This window comes from Podarcis bocagei (genome assembly GCF_964188305.1).
Source record: "Podarcis bocagei genome assembly, chromosome: 16".
Classification (NCBI taxonomy): Eukaryota; Metazoa; Chordata; class Lepidosauria; order Squamata; family Lacertidae; genus Podarcis; species Podarcis bocagei.
The window spans coordinates 39,659,663-39,679,477 of NC_138142.1; the positions used below are offsets into that span (position 1 = coordinate 39,659,663).

A 19,815-nucleotide genomic window follows, 5' to 3' on the forward strand; every position below is an offset into this window, starting at 1 on the left:
AATGTATATAAAGCAGATACTGTGAGGGGACTTTCATTCATTCCTCCTCACCACTATGAGCTGAATAAAGAGCATGAAATCACTTTGCGACTCTGAGTATATTTCATTCCCCCTTTGTTTTGACTGATCGGGGGAGGCTCGGGAGTTTCTGGCAGGCGGCCATTGCTTGGTTTTTTAAAAACTGCGCATTTATGTTTCACAGGGTGCGGAAGAAGGGCTTTGCACCTTTATACAGTATGCATGTGTGCTTGGGGCCAGGGTCTTTTGCCTCACCATCCCCACTACTGACTCCCTGTTGCTACCCAGCTTAAAAATAAAAAATAAAAAAGTGTCCCTGGATTCATTGAAAAATATCTGGCAACCCTAGTTTAAGGCCGCTTCTTGTGAGCCTAAGCCAGGGAAGACTTTAGCAGCACAGACAGCGGCTCCACACCCTTTCCTGTGAGCAGAAAAGCCCCAAGTGCAGCAAGACTGGTTCAGACCCAAAGACCACAAACGGTGTTTGGACCCTCACCGTAACAAATGTGGTCAAACAGCCTCGGGCCCCTTCACCCTCTGACATGCGTTAAGGCAATTATTGTGGCTTCTTCTGATACCCGCTGTGCAAGTGATAGCATCTCTTGTTTGCTCATCTTGGTCACAGGCTGCTGAGGGGTAGAAAACCGTTGTCTGATTGCTTTTGCCTCCTTCTGGTCCTCTCTGCCTGGGAACTGCTCTGCCCTGACGATTCGTATGGCCAAATCTGGGAGTAGTTCCAACGCCAAGGGTGACCAGGGTTGGGCGTTTGCCGAGAGCCCACAATCCAGCAGGGCCCCTGGGTTGAGGAGGCAGGCCCAAAGAAGGAGGCTGCCTTGGCCTAAACTTCCGGAGGAAGGATTCGAACTCGGGTCTCCGTTTCCGCCAGATGTTTGAATGCCGAAATCCAAGCGATAAATGAGCAGGGCAAGGTTTAAAGGCACAGCGGGTGAACTGCACAGTGAAGCGCAAATTGGGACGTTGATAGAATCACAGAGCCGTAGGGTTCGAAAAGGACCCCTCCAATGTAGGAATCACAGCAAAATCATCCCTGACAGGCACACAGTGACGTAGCGTGGGGAGTGCAGGGAGTGCCGGCCGCACCAGGCGCAACATCTGGGGGGACGCGCTCGCACTTGCAGCTCTCTGCCCCTACCTGGGTCACTCACTCTCTCTCACTGCAGTGCTGGCTGTGCGAATCCGATCCGAGCCGCTGGGTCGCCGCCCACTGTGGAGGGGGTGGGTGCCAGGCGTGCGGTGCGGAGAGAGAGCGAGGGACTATCTGGGGGGGGACAGTGCAGCGGCCGCCCAGCGCAGCGCTGAGCGCGGGAGAGAACCACACCAGACCAGACCAGGCAGCAGCAAGAAGAAGCTGGAAGCGGCGGCAGGTTAGGGGTTAGGGGGCGCAAATTACTTGCCTTGCCCCGGGTTAGGGGGCACAAATTACTTGCCTTGCCCCGGGTGCTGACAACCCATGCTACGCCGCTACAGGCACACCACCTTGGGCTCGTTGGAGGAAAAGGTGGGATAAAAAATTTAATAAAGTAAAAACAGTGAATAATAAAATTCTTTATTTTATTGTGGAAACGCAGTTTTCCTGAGGAACTTAAATGCAAAGAGCAAATACTCAGTTCCTGAATCCAGGTCACAGGCTCACCCTATTGATACACAAATGCACCCTTTAAGACAGGATTTGTGAGCAAAGAGACAATGGGGAGGTTTTCCCCTTTCCTTCATCAGCTGCAGAGAAGAGTCGAAATGGCTTCAGGGTTGCTCTCCTGTACTATTTCAGGCACGTGGTTTATATATTTACGTATGTGTTTGCCTTGTACATTTATGAATTTTTTATATATATATATATATATATATATATATATATATATATATATATGACCTTAGAATTCCTATAACACCACCTGAGGAATCCTTGCAACGCTAAGCTTCTCTTGCTGCAAGCCTGGACACACACAAATAAATTTCCTGACAGGAGGAACGATTCCATACCCGTCCTGCAACATGTGAAAATGATGTTTATTTGGTTGCTTCAACTTCCAACATTGCACCTTGCAGCCTGGGCAATCAAGATACAGACAACATGTAAATATATTCAGTTATACGGTGGTCTAACTTCTGCCCACCCGCTAGGATATTATATAAACCCTCCTAATAATCCTGTGGCTTTCCTTCTGCATGAAGCGACATGTTGCCCTCCTTTAAGTTATTCCTCGGATGTGGTTCCGGATGCCATTTAGGAGTTGGAAGGGTAGAATCGAATCCAAAGGAAGTTTAGGGGAAGCAGCAGCAACGTCAGTGTATCCAGGAACCATGTATATCTGAAGTGGCACTGAGGAATCTCTGCATCTACAGGGGAAATTTTACAAAGATAAGAAACGTCAGATCAGTTCTCTTAGGACTTCCTTCTCTGGACAGAGAAGTCTTAACAGTTTCTCTAGCTCCTTGTTTATACCACCAGCCTCGGAGACAGTGACGGATACTCAAACATTTTTCTGCAGCCCTGGCACCGGTGGTGTTTGACACAGCTGTGGCATGATGCCGTTCTCTATATTTATCTGTATTGTACTAATAGGGGCTGCACCCTTGGCCGCCCTGCTTGCCAGTCCCCCGCCATTCCAGCTCCCTAGAGCTTCCCTTTCTTGCCCCATTCTCCTACTAAGCTCGTAGCTCAGCTGGCTAGAGCACGGTACTGATAATGCCAAGGTTTCGGGTTCAATCCCTGTATGAGACAGCAGAATATTCCTGCATTGAAGAGAGTTGGGATAGATGATCGACAGGGTCCCTTCCGACTCTACAAGTCTATGAAATCACATTTCCCCCTTCAGATGTCTCCTTCTCCCACCTGAGCTAGGTGGACCAAGGGTCTGATTCAGAACAAGGCAAGATCCTCTGCTCCTGTGTCTTATGGTAGCAAAGTCAGCGGCTTGCAGAATTACTCACATGCATTGAAAACAGAACTCTTCACACTGGTGCTGGAAGAGTTGAATCTGACTTCACATGTAACATTTCCACCACGGCCGTGCAATTCCACGGGGAAGCGAAGGAGACTGACAAAGGTTAAGGACCCACTGTTGGTTTTGGCTAAAAGGGTCTGGGCTTCAGGTGGGTGATATCCCAGGACGTCCCAGGACACCTGGACTAAGTTGGACACGCCATGGACCACACAGACAAGTTGGTTCTTGAACTGGGAATCTGGGTCTTGGTTAGAGGGCTGCAAAAGCATCACCCGGGTGCTCGGAGTATAACTGTCTGATGAAGAAAACAAAGCAAGGGGCATGGTAAGATCATTCTCCAAGGAAGAGACGCGTTTCAGATTTCTGCCCTGGAACTGCGCTTTTGAAAATTACGAAGATCAACGGAAAGGTCTAGTTCAGAATCAATGGCAATGATCTGCCTCCATGGTCAGTAATGTTTCTGGATGTCATGGACTGGTTGGAGGCAGAATGGGGGGGCCAGCTGGGGAACCCCCAAGGGGGGGGGAGCTCAGGGACTGGTGGTGGGACAGCGATGGGTGGCCAGAGGGAGAGGTCTGGGAAGAGGAGCTGATTTACATACAGGCTGCCTCTGATCTTGGGTGTAGTACAGTGGTACCTCGGGTTACATACGCTTCAGTTTACATACGCTTCAGTTTACATACGCTTCAGTTTACATACGCTTCAGGTTACAGACTCCGCTAAACCAGAAATAGTGCTTCAGGTTAAGAACTTTGCTTCAGGATGAGAACAGAAATCGGGCTCCTGCGGCACAGCAGCAGAAGGAGGCACCATTAGCTAAAGTGGTCTTCAGGTTAAGAGCAGTTTCAGGTTAAGTACGGACCTCCGGAATGAATTAAGTACTTAACCTAAGATACCACTGTATACAGTCATACCTTGGAAGCTGAATGGAATCCATTCCAGAATTCTGTTCGACTTCCAAAACGTTCAAAAACCAAGGCGCGGCTTCCAATTGGCTGCAGGAAGCTCCTGCAGCTAATCAGAAGACGTGGAAGCCCTGTCGGACATTCAGGTTCCAAAGAACATTTGAAAACCGGAACACTCACTTCCGGGTTTGCGGCATAATAAAATGCAATTGCACCTTTCTCGTTCTTCCTGACTCCATCTCTTGGTCGGAAATTGGGCTCTGCCTATCCAGGGAACGAACAAAGGGCTTAGTTTTTGCCCCAGTGGCTTTAAAATTAACAAACTGAAATTTGCCATTGACATGAGTAGTGCCACTGCAAAGCTCCGTCAGCCCTGATTTCTTACCTCCAACAATCAGTGAAGATGTTGCAGTGCTGAAATGCAAGCCACTAGAAGATTCTTGGGCACAGAAATATTGGCCAGAATCAGAGCTCTGCACACGAAGGATCTCCAGTATGGCGTTTCGACGGTTAGGATTAACTTTGCAAGCAAATCTGCCTCCGGGTTTTCTATCATCGCAACTTTTGATTAAAATCGGCATTCCGTGTTCTCTTCTTTTGTACCAGCTGAATAATAATGCCTGATCTTCTATATCTTCTACAGAAGTGCACGAGATCTGTGCTGTCTCCCCAATATCCACAAACAGGAACCGCCAAGTCGGGTGCAGGATCTGTAAGTGTGCTGGAAACACTGTGGAGGAGAAAGACCACAAGGACCGTTTACGGTTGCCGTTCCTCGCTCTGGCTTTTCTTGCAAGAAGACGTTAAAGGAGACATCACGCTGTTTGAGGATCCCTACACTCTCCTGCAAATGAAGCCCTGGAAACAAGATACATGCTAAAGGAGAAGGTGGAAAATATTTTAACTACCGTATTTTTCGCTCTATAGGACACACTTTTCCCCCTCCAAAAATGAAGGGGAAATGTGTGTGCGTCCTATGGAGCGAATGCAGGCTTTCGCTGAAGCCTGGAGAGCGAGAGGGGTCAGTGCGCACCGACCCCTCTCGCTCTCCAGGCTTCAGGAGGCTATCCACAAGCCTTCGGAGCGCGGCAGGAGTTCCCGCCGAGCTCCCAAGACTTGCAGATAGCAGCCTGTTCTGGGGGCTGTGGTCGGGGGAAGCTCGGGCTTCCCCCGCCCCAGCCCCGTGCCGGGGGGGGGGAATAAATTGTTTTTCTTTATTCCCCCCCCCAAAAAACCTAGGTGCGCCCTATGGGCCGGTGCACCCTATAGAGCGAAAAATACGGTAATCTGTAGAAAGTTTCAAAGTGCATAAATATTCAACCCACCAAGTTTCTCAGGTGCTCAGACTGCTTCCAGAATCTCCTTGATTTGTGGGTGGGATTCAGTCCCATCCTGGTAAAATCTAGGTTACAATTAGAGCAGATTTTGCATTAATGCACAACAACACCGCCCCCCCCCAAAGACCCATAAAACTTATTACAGTAAGGAAAGTGATGAGAAGTGTAGGGAAACTATTGCTTGGACTGATGTTGCGGACAAATCAGAACTGAAACACAAGAAGTAACCAACGTAGTCTAACCTCCCTTTTGTGCAAACAAATCGGGATGAATTCTCAACAAACAGGGTTTGTCTGGAAGCATCCCAAGAGTTAAGAGTCAGATAAAAGCATCAGAAGAAATTTTACCTGCGGAGAATAAAAAGAGGTACGCAGTCAGCGGCATTGCAGCAGCCGGAAGCCCAAAGCCCACATCGAATGTGCAGCAGCTTTAGTGGAATAAAATCTAATGTGGCGCTGGCTTCTTGCAAAGAAACCACTTCCATGTGGGCGTTGAAATATCTTGATGGGCAGCACAGAGAAAATTCAGTGGTGGGGGCTGTCTCACTAATTCACCTTCCAATCCTTTGCTGGTCAACAGATCACTGGCCTTATTCCAGAACAGTTTTAGGTTTTCCAAATCTCTTGCTTCTCTGCTCCTTTCCAGGTATTTGTGTAAGCATGTGTGTGTTCTGCTTCAGGTTTATTCAGCAGTCAAGTCAAGTCACCCTGCTGGTTTCAGAATTTGGGTGCCTAGTCTGGAGGGAAGATTGCTTGTCAGCTGTTTGGGGACGCCAGTTCGTTAGCGACTGATTGCCATATTTTCACAATGAGTTGGCAAGGGATCTGGTTTCCCACCTATTGATTCCTGGGCAAATGCACATCCTGTATGGCATTCACTGTGTCTCTGAGTTCCAGAACTTGCAAAGTTCCTGGTGGAGTATAGGGTCAGGTTCAAGGTCCTGGTCTTGGCCTTTAAAGCCCTTTGTGGCTTAGAGCCCTCGTATTTTCGGGACTGCCTCACCTGGTCTGCCCCGCAGAGGACCTTAAGGTCCATGAATAACCATAGCTTAGAGGTCCCGGGCTCTAAGGAAGTCAGACCATCCTCCACCAGGGCCAGGGCCTTTTCAGTGATGGCTCCGACCTGGTGGAATGCTCTGTCCCATGAGACTAGGGCCCTGCAGGATTTAACCTCCTTCTGTCAGGCCTGTAAGACAGAGCTATTCCGCCTGGCCTTTAATTTGAATTCAGCCTGATCTTTTATTTCCCTTCTCTCCCCCCGTCCCCTTTTATGAAGATCACCCACTCTGAGACCCCACAGCTAATTCTCCCCTGGTCTCCTCGCTGGCCCAAGTAGGACCAATTGAGCCAGCTAGCCCTGGGGATTATCTAATTGAATTTTGAATTTTATTGTTATGTTTTTATATCGTATTTTATGCTTCTTTTTATAATTAAGTGTTTTAATTTTGTTGTTAGCTGCCTTGAGCCCAGTTTTTGAGCTGGGAAGGGTGGTGTATAAATAAAAATTTATTATTATTATTAAAGGAAAGCAGCTGGTGGGAGTTGCTCGTGCCTTTATAAGCAACCTCTGCTTGTTTATGTTTTTGAAAAGAAGTTTCTGTAGAGCCTCTGTCAGCAGGAAATGAAAAAGGCATCAGAAGCACCAGGAACCAGGAACCCACCCTGATAATGACCAGATCTGCTTCACAGTTCAGAAGGTGAAGGAACCTCTGAGATGCTCTTGCATTTTGCAGCGATGATTCTGTCCCTTCTGCATAGTATGTACAATTTTTTGCTTTTTACATAGGATCTCTTTAAAAGTTTCTTCTCACATCAATTGCTTATGTTCAGCAAAACCTCAAGAAACAGCAGGTGTTTTATCTGATTTACATGAAAACAAGTAGAATTAGTTTTTAAAACAGTACACACAATAAAGTTAGGTTTAAAAACAAGACAGAATAACCCCTAAGGCAGGGAGAGGCTTTCGCCCAGGCAAGGAAAACTTGTAAAAACAAAAATGTCTCCAATAGTTTTCAGAAAAATAATTTAAATATTCATATTGTTATATCTAATACGGTATCAGTAAATATATTTTTTGAACATGTTATATCTTTCTATCATCTATCTATCTATCGATCGATCTGTCTATCATGATATGTTATTGATTAACAGAAAAGTGCAAAGATAACAAAAAAAGAGAAAACAAAGAATAAAAAATGTAAACCACAAAGCCTGGGAGGAGAAAAGTACAATGCAAAGATTCCCTTTGCAAATAATAAAGATATATAAAAATAAAAGTATTATCCACCTGTGCATTCTTTCATTGTTAAGAATAAATGTACTGCAAAGGCTTACATGAGCCAGACATTTACATATACAGTACTGAGTGACCATGTACCTCAGTATTTATGTAAGAATTAAAGTAATGCCCAACAGATAGACAGATGATAGATAGATAGATCATGGAACTCTGCTGTTTAGATATTTTCACTTTATGAAAAGTTTTTCAAGAAGGACAGATTGCAAAACCCTTGAATACCTGCAGTCCAAATCATTATAGCTTATTTTTTATAGCTTATTAAAATCAGAATATTTGTGTTCTTACATTCCCATTTTTAAAGCAAAAAAAGAAAAGTGTGCTACAAACATTCCACCTTACCTAGGGCTTTAAGTAAAGCTTTGCTTGGATGCCTCAAGTAATGGTTAAAGAATAGGCATGCCTGCCATTAAAATGCATGAAATTGACAGTCGCCAAAGACCCACGGTCCAAAATTTGTGATGTGAATTAATAATACCAATGCCGGTTGTATAACACATGCATATTTGTGAACAATTTTGCAAGCAATTTCCCATAACATAACGTAGCTTTGTTTTCGCATTGTTTTCACTAATAGCTGCACACTTTTGGGTTGGAGAACTACCCTGAAATATTCAGAATAACGTGAATTTTGTAGGAATGCTGTGTTTCAATCTGCTTATGTTTTCAGGAAGTGCAAATTAGGTTGGTTCCCATTAAAATGAAAGCTGAACAAACTTCTCTCCCACCCCAAATCTTCAGCAGAGTCTTGACAAATAGCAAGATGCGCTTCAATTAAACGATGAGCGTTTCTTATATTTTGTGATGCCATTTCCTTTAATTTGGCAAAAAGAAACACATATTTAATTCTATATAGTACAATCTACTGATTCAGTTTCAGTAATCAGTAAAGCATATTTATCTCTGCGCACATTGAATAAATATTTGAAGCTAGGTTTCTTATTTGGAACCTGGTTTAGGAACTTGATTGACATGTCTCCTTCCCTAAGGAGCAAAAAGGACGTTGGTTTTCTTTTTGCAGCTCTCAGTATATAAAGTTTCTTAAGCACATTTCTTTGGCAGGGCAGTTGCTCCCCACAAGAAATCTGCTTGGAATTACAGTAGTTGCTAATTATTGAACGTAAAAATTTTACGTTTTAGCACTGCATCTCATTTTAGGGCGTAAAACTTAAATTTTGCAAACTATGTTTTGGTGTGTGGGGAATTCAAATCTGCCATTATTTTTGTGACCGACAACATTTAGCTTGGTAAGGCTACGTTTGATGAAGAAGCATATAAACTGCTTTTGGAAAACCAGATAATATTAATTTTTCCTTCTGAAAATGTCAAGTAATGCTGAATTAGCAGCAGCAGCAGGAGGAGGAGGAGGAAATAATTAATAATAATAAATATAACTGCAAGTGCATGGCAATTATTTTACTTACCAAGCAAAACTAAATTATATTAATTTAACCTAAATATCTTTTGAATTCTCAAGTTATGTTACAACTTTTCAGCACCCCTCATTTTTCAAAGTTGAAAGTTGAAAAATTCAACATGTCATTTTTTGTGTGTGTGCATCCTTTTATTGAGGTTTAGTACTCCTTCTGTATCTTACCCCCCCATCAAGTGACAATCCAGACAGGGGCAGGGAAAGGGGGAGGCAGCAAACAGGTCTGTCATATGCACCCTATTTTAAAAGAAATGTTTTATAGTCAGGGGGTGGTCATTTTGGTTTTCTATTTAGTGGGACCAACCAAATGGGACCAACCACACATCCCTTTGCTTCCCTGTTGCAGCTGCTGGATCACGGGGGATCAGCGAATTCCCTCAGACGCTGGCAAGGGTCTCAGCATCTCCTGGCGCCACTGTCAACATCAGCTGCAACATTCCAGAAGGGACTTTTGTGTCGGTAGTGAGCTGGTACAAAGAGGAACATGAAGGGAGACTGCGTAAGATTGCAGAGAATTATACCACTCAAAAACCAGGAGCAAAATCCCCAAGCCAAGTGAATCTGACCCGACACAACATCCAGGGAAGAGATTCTGGGGTGTATTACTGTGCTATGGAGCTATGGAGCTATGGCTCAGCTATGGCTGCAGCTATGACTCGGAAATTCACCTTCCTGCGTGGGGTGAGGCTGATCGTCTTAGGTGAGTGGCTCAGCAGATGTCAAATGCTCTTGTTGTTTATTTAATATACACCCAGTCCACTTCCAAATCTGCCATAGGCCCCTAGCAAGTTTCAAACAACAGCACACAAATAACTGCCCAATATCTCCTCAAGTGAAGACCCACAAAATAATTGAGTTTCTCCCCAACACCTTTTAGTTAATCCTTTCACAGCTTTGTTATCTGCCGCACCTGCCTGCCTGCCTGGTTTCCTGCCGCAGATATATTTAAAGACATTTTTATTTGTTTGTCCTAATCTGTTAAGCAATCTGCTCCCCAAACCTTATCTTCTGTTAATTTTGCTTTGTGGGTCTCTCTCCACCCTGCTCCAATCCATGTCTGGACGAAGCTTCCACTTCTTTAAACAAGCTCTCTTGCCTTTTTTGCTTTTTGCTTTTGTTAATACTAATACAGTCATACCTTGGAAGTCGAACAGACTCCGTTCCGGAAGTCCGTTCGTCTTCCAAAACGTTCAGAAACCAAAGTGCAGCTTCTGATTGGCTGCAGGAAGCTCCTGCAGCTAATTGGAAGCCACAGAAGACCCGTCAGACACAGTGGCGTAGCGTGGGTTGTCAGCACCCGGGGCAAGGAAAGTAATTTGCGCCCCCTAACCCGTGGATTTGCGGCCCCTAACCCTAACCCCCAGATGTTGCGCCCGGTGCGGCCGGCCCCCCCTGCACCCCCCACGCTACACCACTGGTCAGACATTCGGGTTCCGAAGAACGTTTGAAAACCGGAACAGTCACTTCCGGGTTTGTGGCATTCTGGAGCCAAAATGTTCAAGAACTTAGCTGTTTGAAAACCAAGGTACGACTGTACTACTAGTAGATATTGGGAGTGCAAGGCTTAAGCAACTATGGCTTAGATTTAAATTAGGGTCTGTAGCATTTGCTTTATTTATTTATTATTGCATTTACACCCCCACCTTTTTCTCCAAGGAGCTCCAGGTATAGCACTTGGTTCAGCTGCTCCTCACTGATCCCCACAACAACCTGTGAGGGAGGCTAGGCTGAGACCGGCCCCAAGCAAGCTTCCTGAGTGGGGATTTGAACCCAGGTCTCTTCCAGGCCCTAGTCCAGCTCTCTAACTCCTGCAACGGTCATTGGGATGGCTGTCTATTGGGTCTAGTTTGTTGAGGAGCCATGTCACCCCCATGAAACCTACGAGAGGGATTAATTAAAGATCTGAGGAGCCATTCTCATGCGATTCTCCTTCTCTCCTAGGTCCTTCTGGGCCAAGACTTGCTCTCCTTGCTCCTTCCACTGCAGAAGACACGGAGCTCTCCCACCACCTTCCCCTCCTCTGCCTCCTGATTGACGCAAACCCTGATGAGGATACTTTCTCCTGGGATATTGGTGGGGAAACCTCTCAGGACCGGAAGGATGGTGACGTGATCGATGGGGAAGGAGCCTTCACCGTTTGGAGTCTGAAACTGATTCCTCCAGAGAGATGGAGCCAAGGGATGGCTTATTCCTGTTCAGACCAGGAGAAAAGAAACATCAGTGCGGTGGTCCCTTCGAACACAGTGTCGGCAGGTAGAGTGATATGAGTTTGTGGGGTCAGACTGTATGATAATGATGATGATAGTTGTTGTTGTTTTTGTTATTTATGCCCCGCCCATCTGGCTGGGTTTCCCCAGCCACTCTGGGCAGCTCCCAACTGAACATTAAAAACACAATATAGCATTAAATATTAAAAACTTCCCTAAACAGGGCTGCCTTCAGATGTCGTTTAAAAGTAAGATAGTTGCTTATTTCCTTGACATCTGAAGGGAGGGCGTTCCACAGGGTGGGTGCCACTACCGAGAAGGCCCTCTGCCTGGTTCCCTGCAACCTCACTTCTCACAGTGAGGGAAACGCCAGAAGGCCCTTGGAGCTGGACCTCAGTTCTGGGCTGAAGGATGGGGGTGGAGACGCTCCTTCAGGTATACAGGACCGAGGCAGCATGATGCCCTGAGTCCCTTCCAGTTTTGGGTTCCTGCACTTTGGAGCATAGAAGTGATGAGAGCAAGTTTGTCAAACTAGTCCCTTCGTCTGGGCAGTGGTTGTGGCTCACACCACGATTAGTGTAACCAAATATTTTGCTCTGTGCCATACAATGAGTGAATGTACCTTCCCATCCCCTCACCTGCCTGCTAGGTAGGTGAACCATTGCAAGAAATGTTGGTATCTGAAGAAGTGTGCATGCACACGAAAGCTCATACCAATAACAAACTTAGTTGGTCTCTAAGGTGCTACTGGAAGGAATTTTGTTTGTTTGTTTGTTTCCATTGCAAGAAAGAGAGTGGTTTGTAAAGCTGAGCAGAAATCAGGCTGGAATCTGGAGATACAGAGACCTGCCTGCTCTGCGCTGGATCCAAAGTGGTGAATAACAGAACAGCAATATATTTTGGGGTGTTAATGTTGCCATGCTCAGTTTGCATATATGTGCAAATGTTCCTACTGGAAGACCGGACAAATTAGCAGTGGCAAAGTTTTTATCGGTGGTTGCAAGAACAAATGATTCCTATATTCTGAACAAAATGCTTGTTTAACCTGGAGGTAGGCTGTATGAATTGTGTATTGCTTTGTAATGATTTGTTGGGTCTCTGGACCGTAATAAAGATTGTACAGTGGTGCCCCGCAAGACGGAAAACCCGCTAGACGAAAGGGTTTTCCGTTTTGGAGGTGCTTCACAAAACGAATTTCCTATGGGCTTGCTTCGCAAGACGAAAATGTCTTGCGAGTTCCTGCGGGGGGTTTTTCCTCCCCCCCCCCTATTTCCCAAGCCGCTAAGCCGCTTATCAGCTGATCCTAAGCCGCTAAGCCGCTTATCAGCTGATCCGCTAAGCCGCTTATCAGCTGATCCGCTAAGCCGCTTATCAGCTGAAGCCGCTAATGGGCTTGCTTCTCAAGACGAAAAAACCGCTAGACGAAGAGACTCGCGGAACGGATTCTTTTCATCTTGCGAGGCACCACTGTATTGTATTGTACATATGTGCAAATATAACCAGATATCCTGACGACACCAAAGTCTCCACTGACCTTCATTCCAAGGAAACCGAACTCTGGTTAAGTGCCCTTTCACCTCTCAGAGATTGGGGTGGCATGCAACAGTATGATATAATGGGTAATTCAATCTGTCTGTCATGCAGGGCACAAAAATACTATTCAAACAGAAATAAATATTATTGCAAGAGTAGGAAAGTGCAAGCGCTGCAGTACCTGGAAGCACATCATCATCTGTGGATGCAGGTGTGTTACGATGTAATATTGCTCTTCCAGACCATTTTCCAGGGCATGTTGTGTTACACAAGCACACCCTTTTATGGTTAGAATTTGAAGATAGCGTAGAGCTTCTAGCAGTGCCGCCAGGGCAAGAATCTGAGGCACAAGTCTATGTCCCTCAGCGGTCTGTGAGGGGGTCCCCAAATACAGGACAGATGGCTTACCCCCCCCGCCACATTTTAAAGGAAATTAAGTACAGTGGTACCTCAGGTTACAGACGCTTCAGGTTACAGACTCCGCGAACCCAGAAATAGTACCTCGGGTTAAGAACTTTGCTTCAGGATGAGAACAGAAATTATGCGGTGGCGGTGCAGCGGCAGCGGGAGGCCCCATAAGTTAAAGTCATACCTCAGGTTAAGAACAATTTCAGGTTAAGAACGGACCTGCAGAACAAATTAAGTTCTTAACCCGAGGTACCCCTGTAATCCACAATCCCCGCAAGACCCCAGCGCCACCCTCCATCTCAAGCTGCCAAGAGACACTAATCCATGTTGTTGTTGTTTATTAGTCGTTTAGTTGTGTCCGCCTCTTCGTGACCCCCTGGACCAGAGCACACCAGGCACTCCTGTCTTCCACTGCCTCCCGCAGTTTGGTCAGAGTCATGTTTGTAGCTTCAAGAACACTAATCCATATCTTTATTTTATTTATGTTACTTACAAATCACCCTTCCTCCAGAATAGCGGGGGGGGGGGTTGTACAACAATATACTAAAAACAAAATACTTAAAATCAAAAGCGTATTCAGACTAATCTTTAAAAAAAAGAAAACCACTGATTCACATTGCTACCAATGGCTAAACATCTCATAATCTCAAACTGTGCAAGTTTGGATGTGTTAAAAATGTCGTTCACGCTGACATCTGAAGACCAGCAAGGTGCGAGAAGGGCAGAATTCTATGGGGGAGACTGTTCCAGAGTCAGGGCCACAAAGAGAGCCCTTTTAGGTGTTCCCTCGCTGCAAATTGTGGCAGGGACTATAAGTGGACTCGGGGTTGCCATTATGGAAGTGAGTAGGGAAGAGGAAGGTGGAGGCAATGCTGGGATTAGTTGGCTCTGATTGTCACTGCCTCTGGCGCCACCTGCTGGTGGCCTCCCTGCCTTCCGCCCTACCAGTCTCAGTGAGAACCTGGGTCCATGGGTTAGTCGGCTTAACACTGCTGTTTCTCTGTGTTCTTCTTTTAGCAGGAACCTGCTTCCTTACATTGTATTATAGAGTCCCCTGCTTAGGCATCCTCCTGTGGATCCCGCCGCTGGTCCTCTGCTTCAAAAAGCGTTTCGGCAGAGGTGATTATGTGTTTGCAAGTGGGATAGCAAGTAATTGGGAAAATGCAGAAGAGCTAGGGGTGAACCAATGGAGGAAAAAACCGAAAAATATTATAATTTTAGAATATCTAACTGTGAAGATTCACAAAATGAAAGGGTATAAGGTCAGTGAGAAGGAGGAGGGTTGGTTTGAGAAGATATTGGATTATTCGGGCAGGTTTGAACAATCTGAGGCAATTAAAATGTTAAAAGTTAAATAAACCTTGTGGAGGGAGGAGTGTTAATGTATATAGAATTGAACATATGGTTGATTTGAATATGTTATCATTGATTATGTATACCCAATGTATCAGCCGCCTGGTGGGGTTTCACTGTTTTGTGTTTTGGTTGTTGGTAAAAAAAAAAAATTACTGTAATTTTAAAAAGAAAAAGAAAAAGCGGGACTGCATTGAACCCAGCCAATCGAAGCCTTTTATGCCTCCTTGGGAACCCAGAACCACCAGCAAACAAGGATCAAAGAGGGAGACCCTATAGGAAACTGCTGGTGGGGAGAAGGGCAGGTGAACCCCATAGAATTCAGTGGGTTCTTTTCTCTTCACTGGCTGACGTGGGAAAGGAGGGGGAAAATCAACTAAGGTTGCAATACTTTGGTCCCAAATTGCAGCATTAGCAAAGAGAGTTCCAGATCTGACCCCCTCCCTTCCTACTATTGCAGGAACTTCCAACTCTCTGTCCCGGTCAGAGATTTGATGTCAGTCGGGCTAAAACGGAGTTTGGGTTTTGTTTTTTTGCAGAAGCGGGGGGTTGCAAACAAAGAAACAACTTGGATCTGAAGTACAGGGGTACCTTGGTTCCCGAATGGCTTGCCGTATTCTTCGCTCTATAAGATGCACTTTTCCCCTCCTAAAAAGTAAGGGGAAATGTGTGTGCGTCTTATGGAGCGAATGCAGGCTGTGCAGCTATCCCAGAAGCCAGAACAGCAAGAGGGAGCACTGCGCTCCCTCTCACTGTTCTAGATTCTGGCTTAGCCGCGCTCTGTCCCTTCCCCCACCTCCTGCAAAAGCCAGCAAGAGCTGCGCGGAGCGTGTGTGCGGTTCTTGGGGGCTTTTCCCTGAGGAGGGAGCGCGGCTCTTGGGGGCTTTTGCGGGAGGTGGGGGAAGGGACAGAGCACGGCTAAGCCAGAAGCTAGAACAAGTGTGTGCAAGCGCCGCACACACGCTCCACGTGGCTCGTGAAAGGGAGCGCTGCATACAGGCTCTGTTCAGCGTTCCATTTAAAGAATATTTTTTTCTTGCATTCCCCCTCTAAAAACTAGGCGCGTCTTGTGGTCAGGTGCGTCTTATAGAACGAAAAATACGGTAGTTGTCAAACAAATCGGATCCCGAAGGCCACAAACACGGAAGTGAGTGTTCCGGTTTGCAAACGTTTTTTGGAACGTCCGGCGCAGCTTCCAGTTGAGTGCAGGAAGCTCCTGCAGCCAATTGGAAGCCGCGCCTTGGTTTTCGAACAGTTTCGGGAGTCAAACGGACTCCCAGAATGGATTAAGTTCGACAATCAAGGTACCGCTGTATGTCCAAAGCGGTCCAGGTCCCCCAACATGGGATCTCAAGAACCACTCTAAACCTCTCCATGCGATTTCTCATCCTTCGTTCCTAACAAAGCATCTTTCTGGAGTCTGGCTTTTGACCTTTCTGTTTTCTGTTCCAAGCTGAATAGGTCACAGCAGCTAAGAAGAAACATGGAGTCTGCAGCAGGAAGGTGGAGAAGTAGGAAAGGAGACTTCTGTGTTTAACACCCTTTGCTAACCTGTTCTCTATTATTTCTTTCTAGATTAGTTTGCTTCTTATTGTATAACATGTTGGAAAACCTTTAATAAAATTGTAAAAAATATAAAATGTGTTTTATTAGGGTCATTACTATTATGGTGGTTTTTACTATTTTATTTTGTTATTTTTCTCTTTTTCCTTCTTCCTTTCCTTTTTTATGCATTGTTCTCTATTATTTCTTTCTTGATCAGTTTGTTTTTAATTGTATAATATGTTGGAAAACCTTTAATAAAATTGATTGTAAAAACAAGAAATCATTCTGAATGATGGACACCCAGGGAAATTTTTGTTAGGGTCGCATTCTGCAGCATATTCCTTTTAAATATATATATATATATATATATTTATTGAATTTTAAAGGGTTACAAAAAGAAAAAATTAAAAAACAGCATATTTAAGAAATACAAAACATCACATCACAATAATAAAAAAGAAACAAGAAAAAAAAGAAAAAAGAAAAAAATACAATAAATCTTCCCATATCTTATCTTTCATTTGCTTATTTCCTTGACCTCCTCACACCTCCCTTTTTTGTATTCTAGTTCAATTAGCTATTTCAGCAAATCCTTTCCATCTTTTCCAGTTTTTGTCCTCTATTTTATCTTAATATAATGTAACTTTACTTTCCCTCCTTCACCATTTAGCAATCTATTTTTCCTTAATCCACATTCTGCAGCATATTCCAATGACCCAGTTTTACGTGCCATTGCGGAAGGGAGACTCCTTTAATTTGTGTTTCTCTCAGTTTATCACTTTCTCATTCTTCAGTACCCACTTCTCTAAATTTCCACATCAGATTGTGAGTCTTGAAAATAAATCAGCATTTTGGTGCAAATTTCTCCTAATATACATAGGTTAGAATGCAATTTGCTGCCTAATATGCACATAATTATTTTTTACAAAGCAATATACTGGAATATGTTTGCCACAGAATACTCATTCTGAATTTGTAGAATGATGATGATGATGATTTATTATTTATACCTCACCCCAGTTTCCCCAGCCACTCTGGGCAGCTCCCAACCAAATATTAAAAACACAATACTGTACAGCATTAAACATTAAAAACTTCCCTAAACAAGGAATGTGTGTTTCAGTCTGATTTTTATCTTGTTGAATGTTTCAAGTAATGTTTTTACTCACACTTTTTTATTATTATTCTTTTTGTAAACTGCTTTGAGGTTCTTTACAATCAAACAGGCACAGAAGTTATATGAAATCAATAAATAAAACAAACCTTTTAGTAATAGCTTCATTTTTATGTGTATTTTTTATCTTTTTAATTTTCAGACCAAATGAATATTTATCTGCATAAGAAAATGCATTGCAAGATTAATGTTAAGTATAAATATGAATTAACTCCCCCTCTACCCTGGTACACTATTTCAGAATTATTTTCCTGCGCACGTTACCCTAATACATGTATGTTTATTTTATTTTTATTTTCACACGTTACATGAGAGGAGAACCGCATTGCAAAATTGGGGTGCAAATGCAAATTTCAGGCGATGGCTAGGTGCAGTTTGCAGATTGCTTTGGGAAGTGCAAATCAGTTCGGTTCCACTTTAAATGCAAACTGGATCAAGTTTCTCTCCTTGGTATTGTTTAGGAGAGAGGCAGAATGTTTTTCCCCCTGGCAGAGCAGGGAAAACAATTCAACAATTCAAGTTGACTTAGCAGGCCATTGTGCGCTACGAGGGGTCCTTCCTGCCCAGTCAGACTACCAAAATTTCATTACCGTTACAAACAGCATCGAAGCCAAAGCCACACAAACTTCTGCAAAAATTTCCTGTTTTTATCGATTTTGCAAATGAAGAAAATAGGCTCAGGGGTGTCAAAACCATAAGAGCAGAAAGATTGAGTCAGGAGGGTGCTGGGTGCTTTTTTCTTAACCAGAGTTACCTCTGAGATCCACACCCAGGGGTTTTGTGTGTCTGTGGTCTGCTGAAGCTGCAGAGGTGGCCAGCCAGCTACTACCTAAATATAGCTCTCAAAGAGAAAGCTTTTAGTTTGATTTCCTCCTGTCTTTCTTGATCTATGGAGAGGGGTACTGAGGATAAATGTGCCCCTGGGTATCTCCAGGGAAGCCTAGCCGAAAGATAAGGCTCTTGGTCTTTTGTAGAGCCTAGACTAGAATTTAACTGACCTGGTTAAACCTGCAGCTTCTGGCACCAAAGAAATAATAATAATAACAAAAATAATGTTACTTTTAGGGACGCGGGAGGCACTGTGGGTTAAACCACAGAGCCTAGCACTTGCCGATCAGAAGGTCAGCGGTTCGGATCCCCATGACGGGGTGAGCTCCCGTTGCTCAGTCCCTGCTCCTGCCCACCTAGCAGTTCGAAAGCATGTCAAAGTGCAAGTAGATAAATAGGTACTGCCCCACCGGGAAGGTAAACGGCGTTTCTGTGCGCTGCTCTGGTTCACCAGAAGCGGCTTAGTCCTGCTGGCCACATGACCCGGAAGCTGTATGCCGGCTCCCTCGGCCAATAAAGAGAGATGAGCGCCGCAACCCCAGAGTCGGTCACGACTGGACCTAATGGTCAGGGGTCCCTTTACCTTTACTAATGTTACTTTTACGGGTACCAAGCATAAAAACTCCTGGATCTATTTGACTGTAGTTTGAAAAGTTTTGTCAACTCAGGAATGGGCTACTCTGGCTGCAGATTTCATTCACTTCTGCCAAAAGGGAAATACAGTGGTGCCCCGCAAGACGAATGCCTCGCAAGACGAAAAACTCGCTAGACGAAAGGGTTTTCCGTTTTGGAGGTGCTTCGCAAAACGAATTTCCTATGGGCTTGCTTCGCAAGACGACAATGTCTTGCGAGTTCCTGCTGGGGTTTTTCCTCCCCCCCCCTTTTCCAAGCCTCTAAGCCGCTTATCAGCTGATCCGATCAGCAGATAAGCCGCTAAAAGCCGCTAATAGCGCTAATAGCGCTAATCCGCTAATCCTTCAATGGGCTTGCTTCGCAAGACGAAAAAACCGCTAGACGAAGAGAATCACTGAACGGATTCTTTTCGTCTTGCGAGGCACCACTGTAAATGCCATAGACATGTTTTGCAAGAGAAAAGGTGTTTCAGGTTCAGTCTTTGGCATCCTCCAGGCCAAAGTAATGTCCTGTGCCTGAAACCCTGGAGAGATGCTGCCAGTCAGTGTAGACAGCACTGCGCTAGATAGGTCTGGCTTAGCAGAAAGCAAGCTCCTGTGCTTCCTATAAATCAGGATGGAAATCTGCTGCCAGAGTTTCAGCCTGGACCAAAAGGCAGTGTGTCCATTTTTTAAAGGGTAAGATGCGTCATGCAGACATTTTGCCATTGCATATACATTTAGGCAATAACAGGGCACTGAATAAAGCAGGGAGTGCTGTTGGGGGGCTTTCTGGGAGTGATTCCTCCCTGTTGACCTTTCTCATTTATTTTTTTACATATAATTTTTATTAATTTCTTTTTTAACACAATTATTTCCAACATTACAACAGCAAATAAAAATACTCTTTGCTCTGCTGAGCTCGTGACTTCTCTCCACTCCTTCAACTTTTTTTTGTTTTCAAGTCTTTATGTCGCACTTTAAAACCTCCACTTCTGACCTTTATATCCTAATAATAATAATAATTTATTTATACCCCACCCATCAGACTGGGTCTCCTCAGCCACTCTGGGCGGCTTCCAACCAAATATAAAAAACAATAAACAGGGCCGCCTTCAGGTGTCTTTTAAAAGTAAAATAGTTGTACTAGTTATAAAATAGTTGTAAAATAGTTTTTATAGTCAACTCTGTCTCTTTGGTCTA

The 19,815-nt window shown here is 44.6% G+C and overlaps 2 protein-coding genes across 3 annotated transcripts in view; one reads left to right on the plus strand and one right to left on the minus strand.

Moving 5' to 3' along the window:
* LOC308575207 (uncharacterized protein) overlaps window positions 1-16,255 on the plus strand; it is a 50,701-nt gene extending 34,446 nt beyond the window's left edge. The window contains exons 3-5 of one of the 2 annotated variants that reach the window (XM_081173836.1): window positions 10,895-11,206; window positions 14,122-14,220; window positions 15,908-16,255. In XM_081173836.1, coding sequence (XP_081029962.1) covers window positions 10,895-11,206; window positions 14,122-14,220; window positions 15,908-15,915 — 419 coding nt within the window. In that variant the 3' untranslated portion in view covers window positions 15,916-16,255. Of the gene's footprint in view, window positions 1-10,894; window positions 11,207-14,118; window positions 14,221-15,907 lie in introns of both variants that reach the window. The other variant, XM_081173835.1, reaches the window with a different exon arrangement.
* LOC308575211 (uncharacterized protein) lies at window positions 1,655-6,571 on the minus strand. Its single transcript, XM_081173840.1, has 4 exons — window positions 5,574-6,571; window positions 4,275-4,619; window positions 2,971-3,279; window positions 1,655-2,376 (listed from the first exon to the last, which is right to left on the minus strand). The coding sequence occupies exons 1-4, from the start codon at window positions 5,608-5,610 to the stop codon at window positions 2,264-2,266; spliced, it is 804 nt and encodes a 267-aa protein (XP_081029966.1). The 5' UTR covers window positions 5,611-6,571; the 3' UTR covers window positions 1,655-2,263.
* Window positions 16,256-19,815: the final 3,560 nt, after the last annotated feature.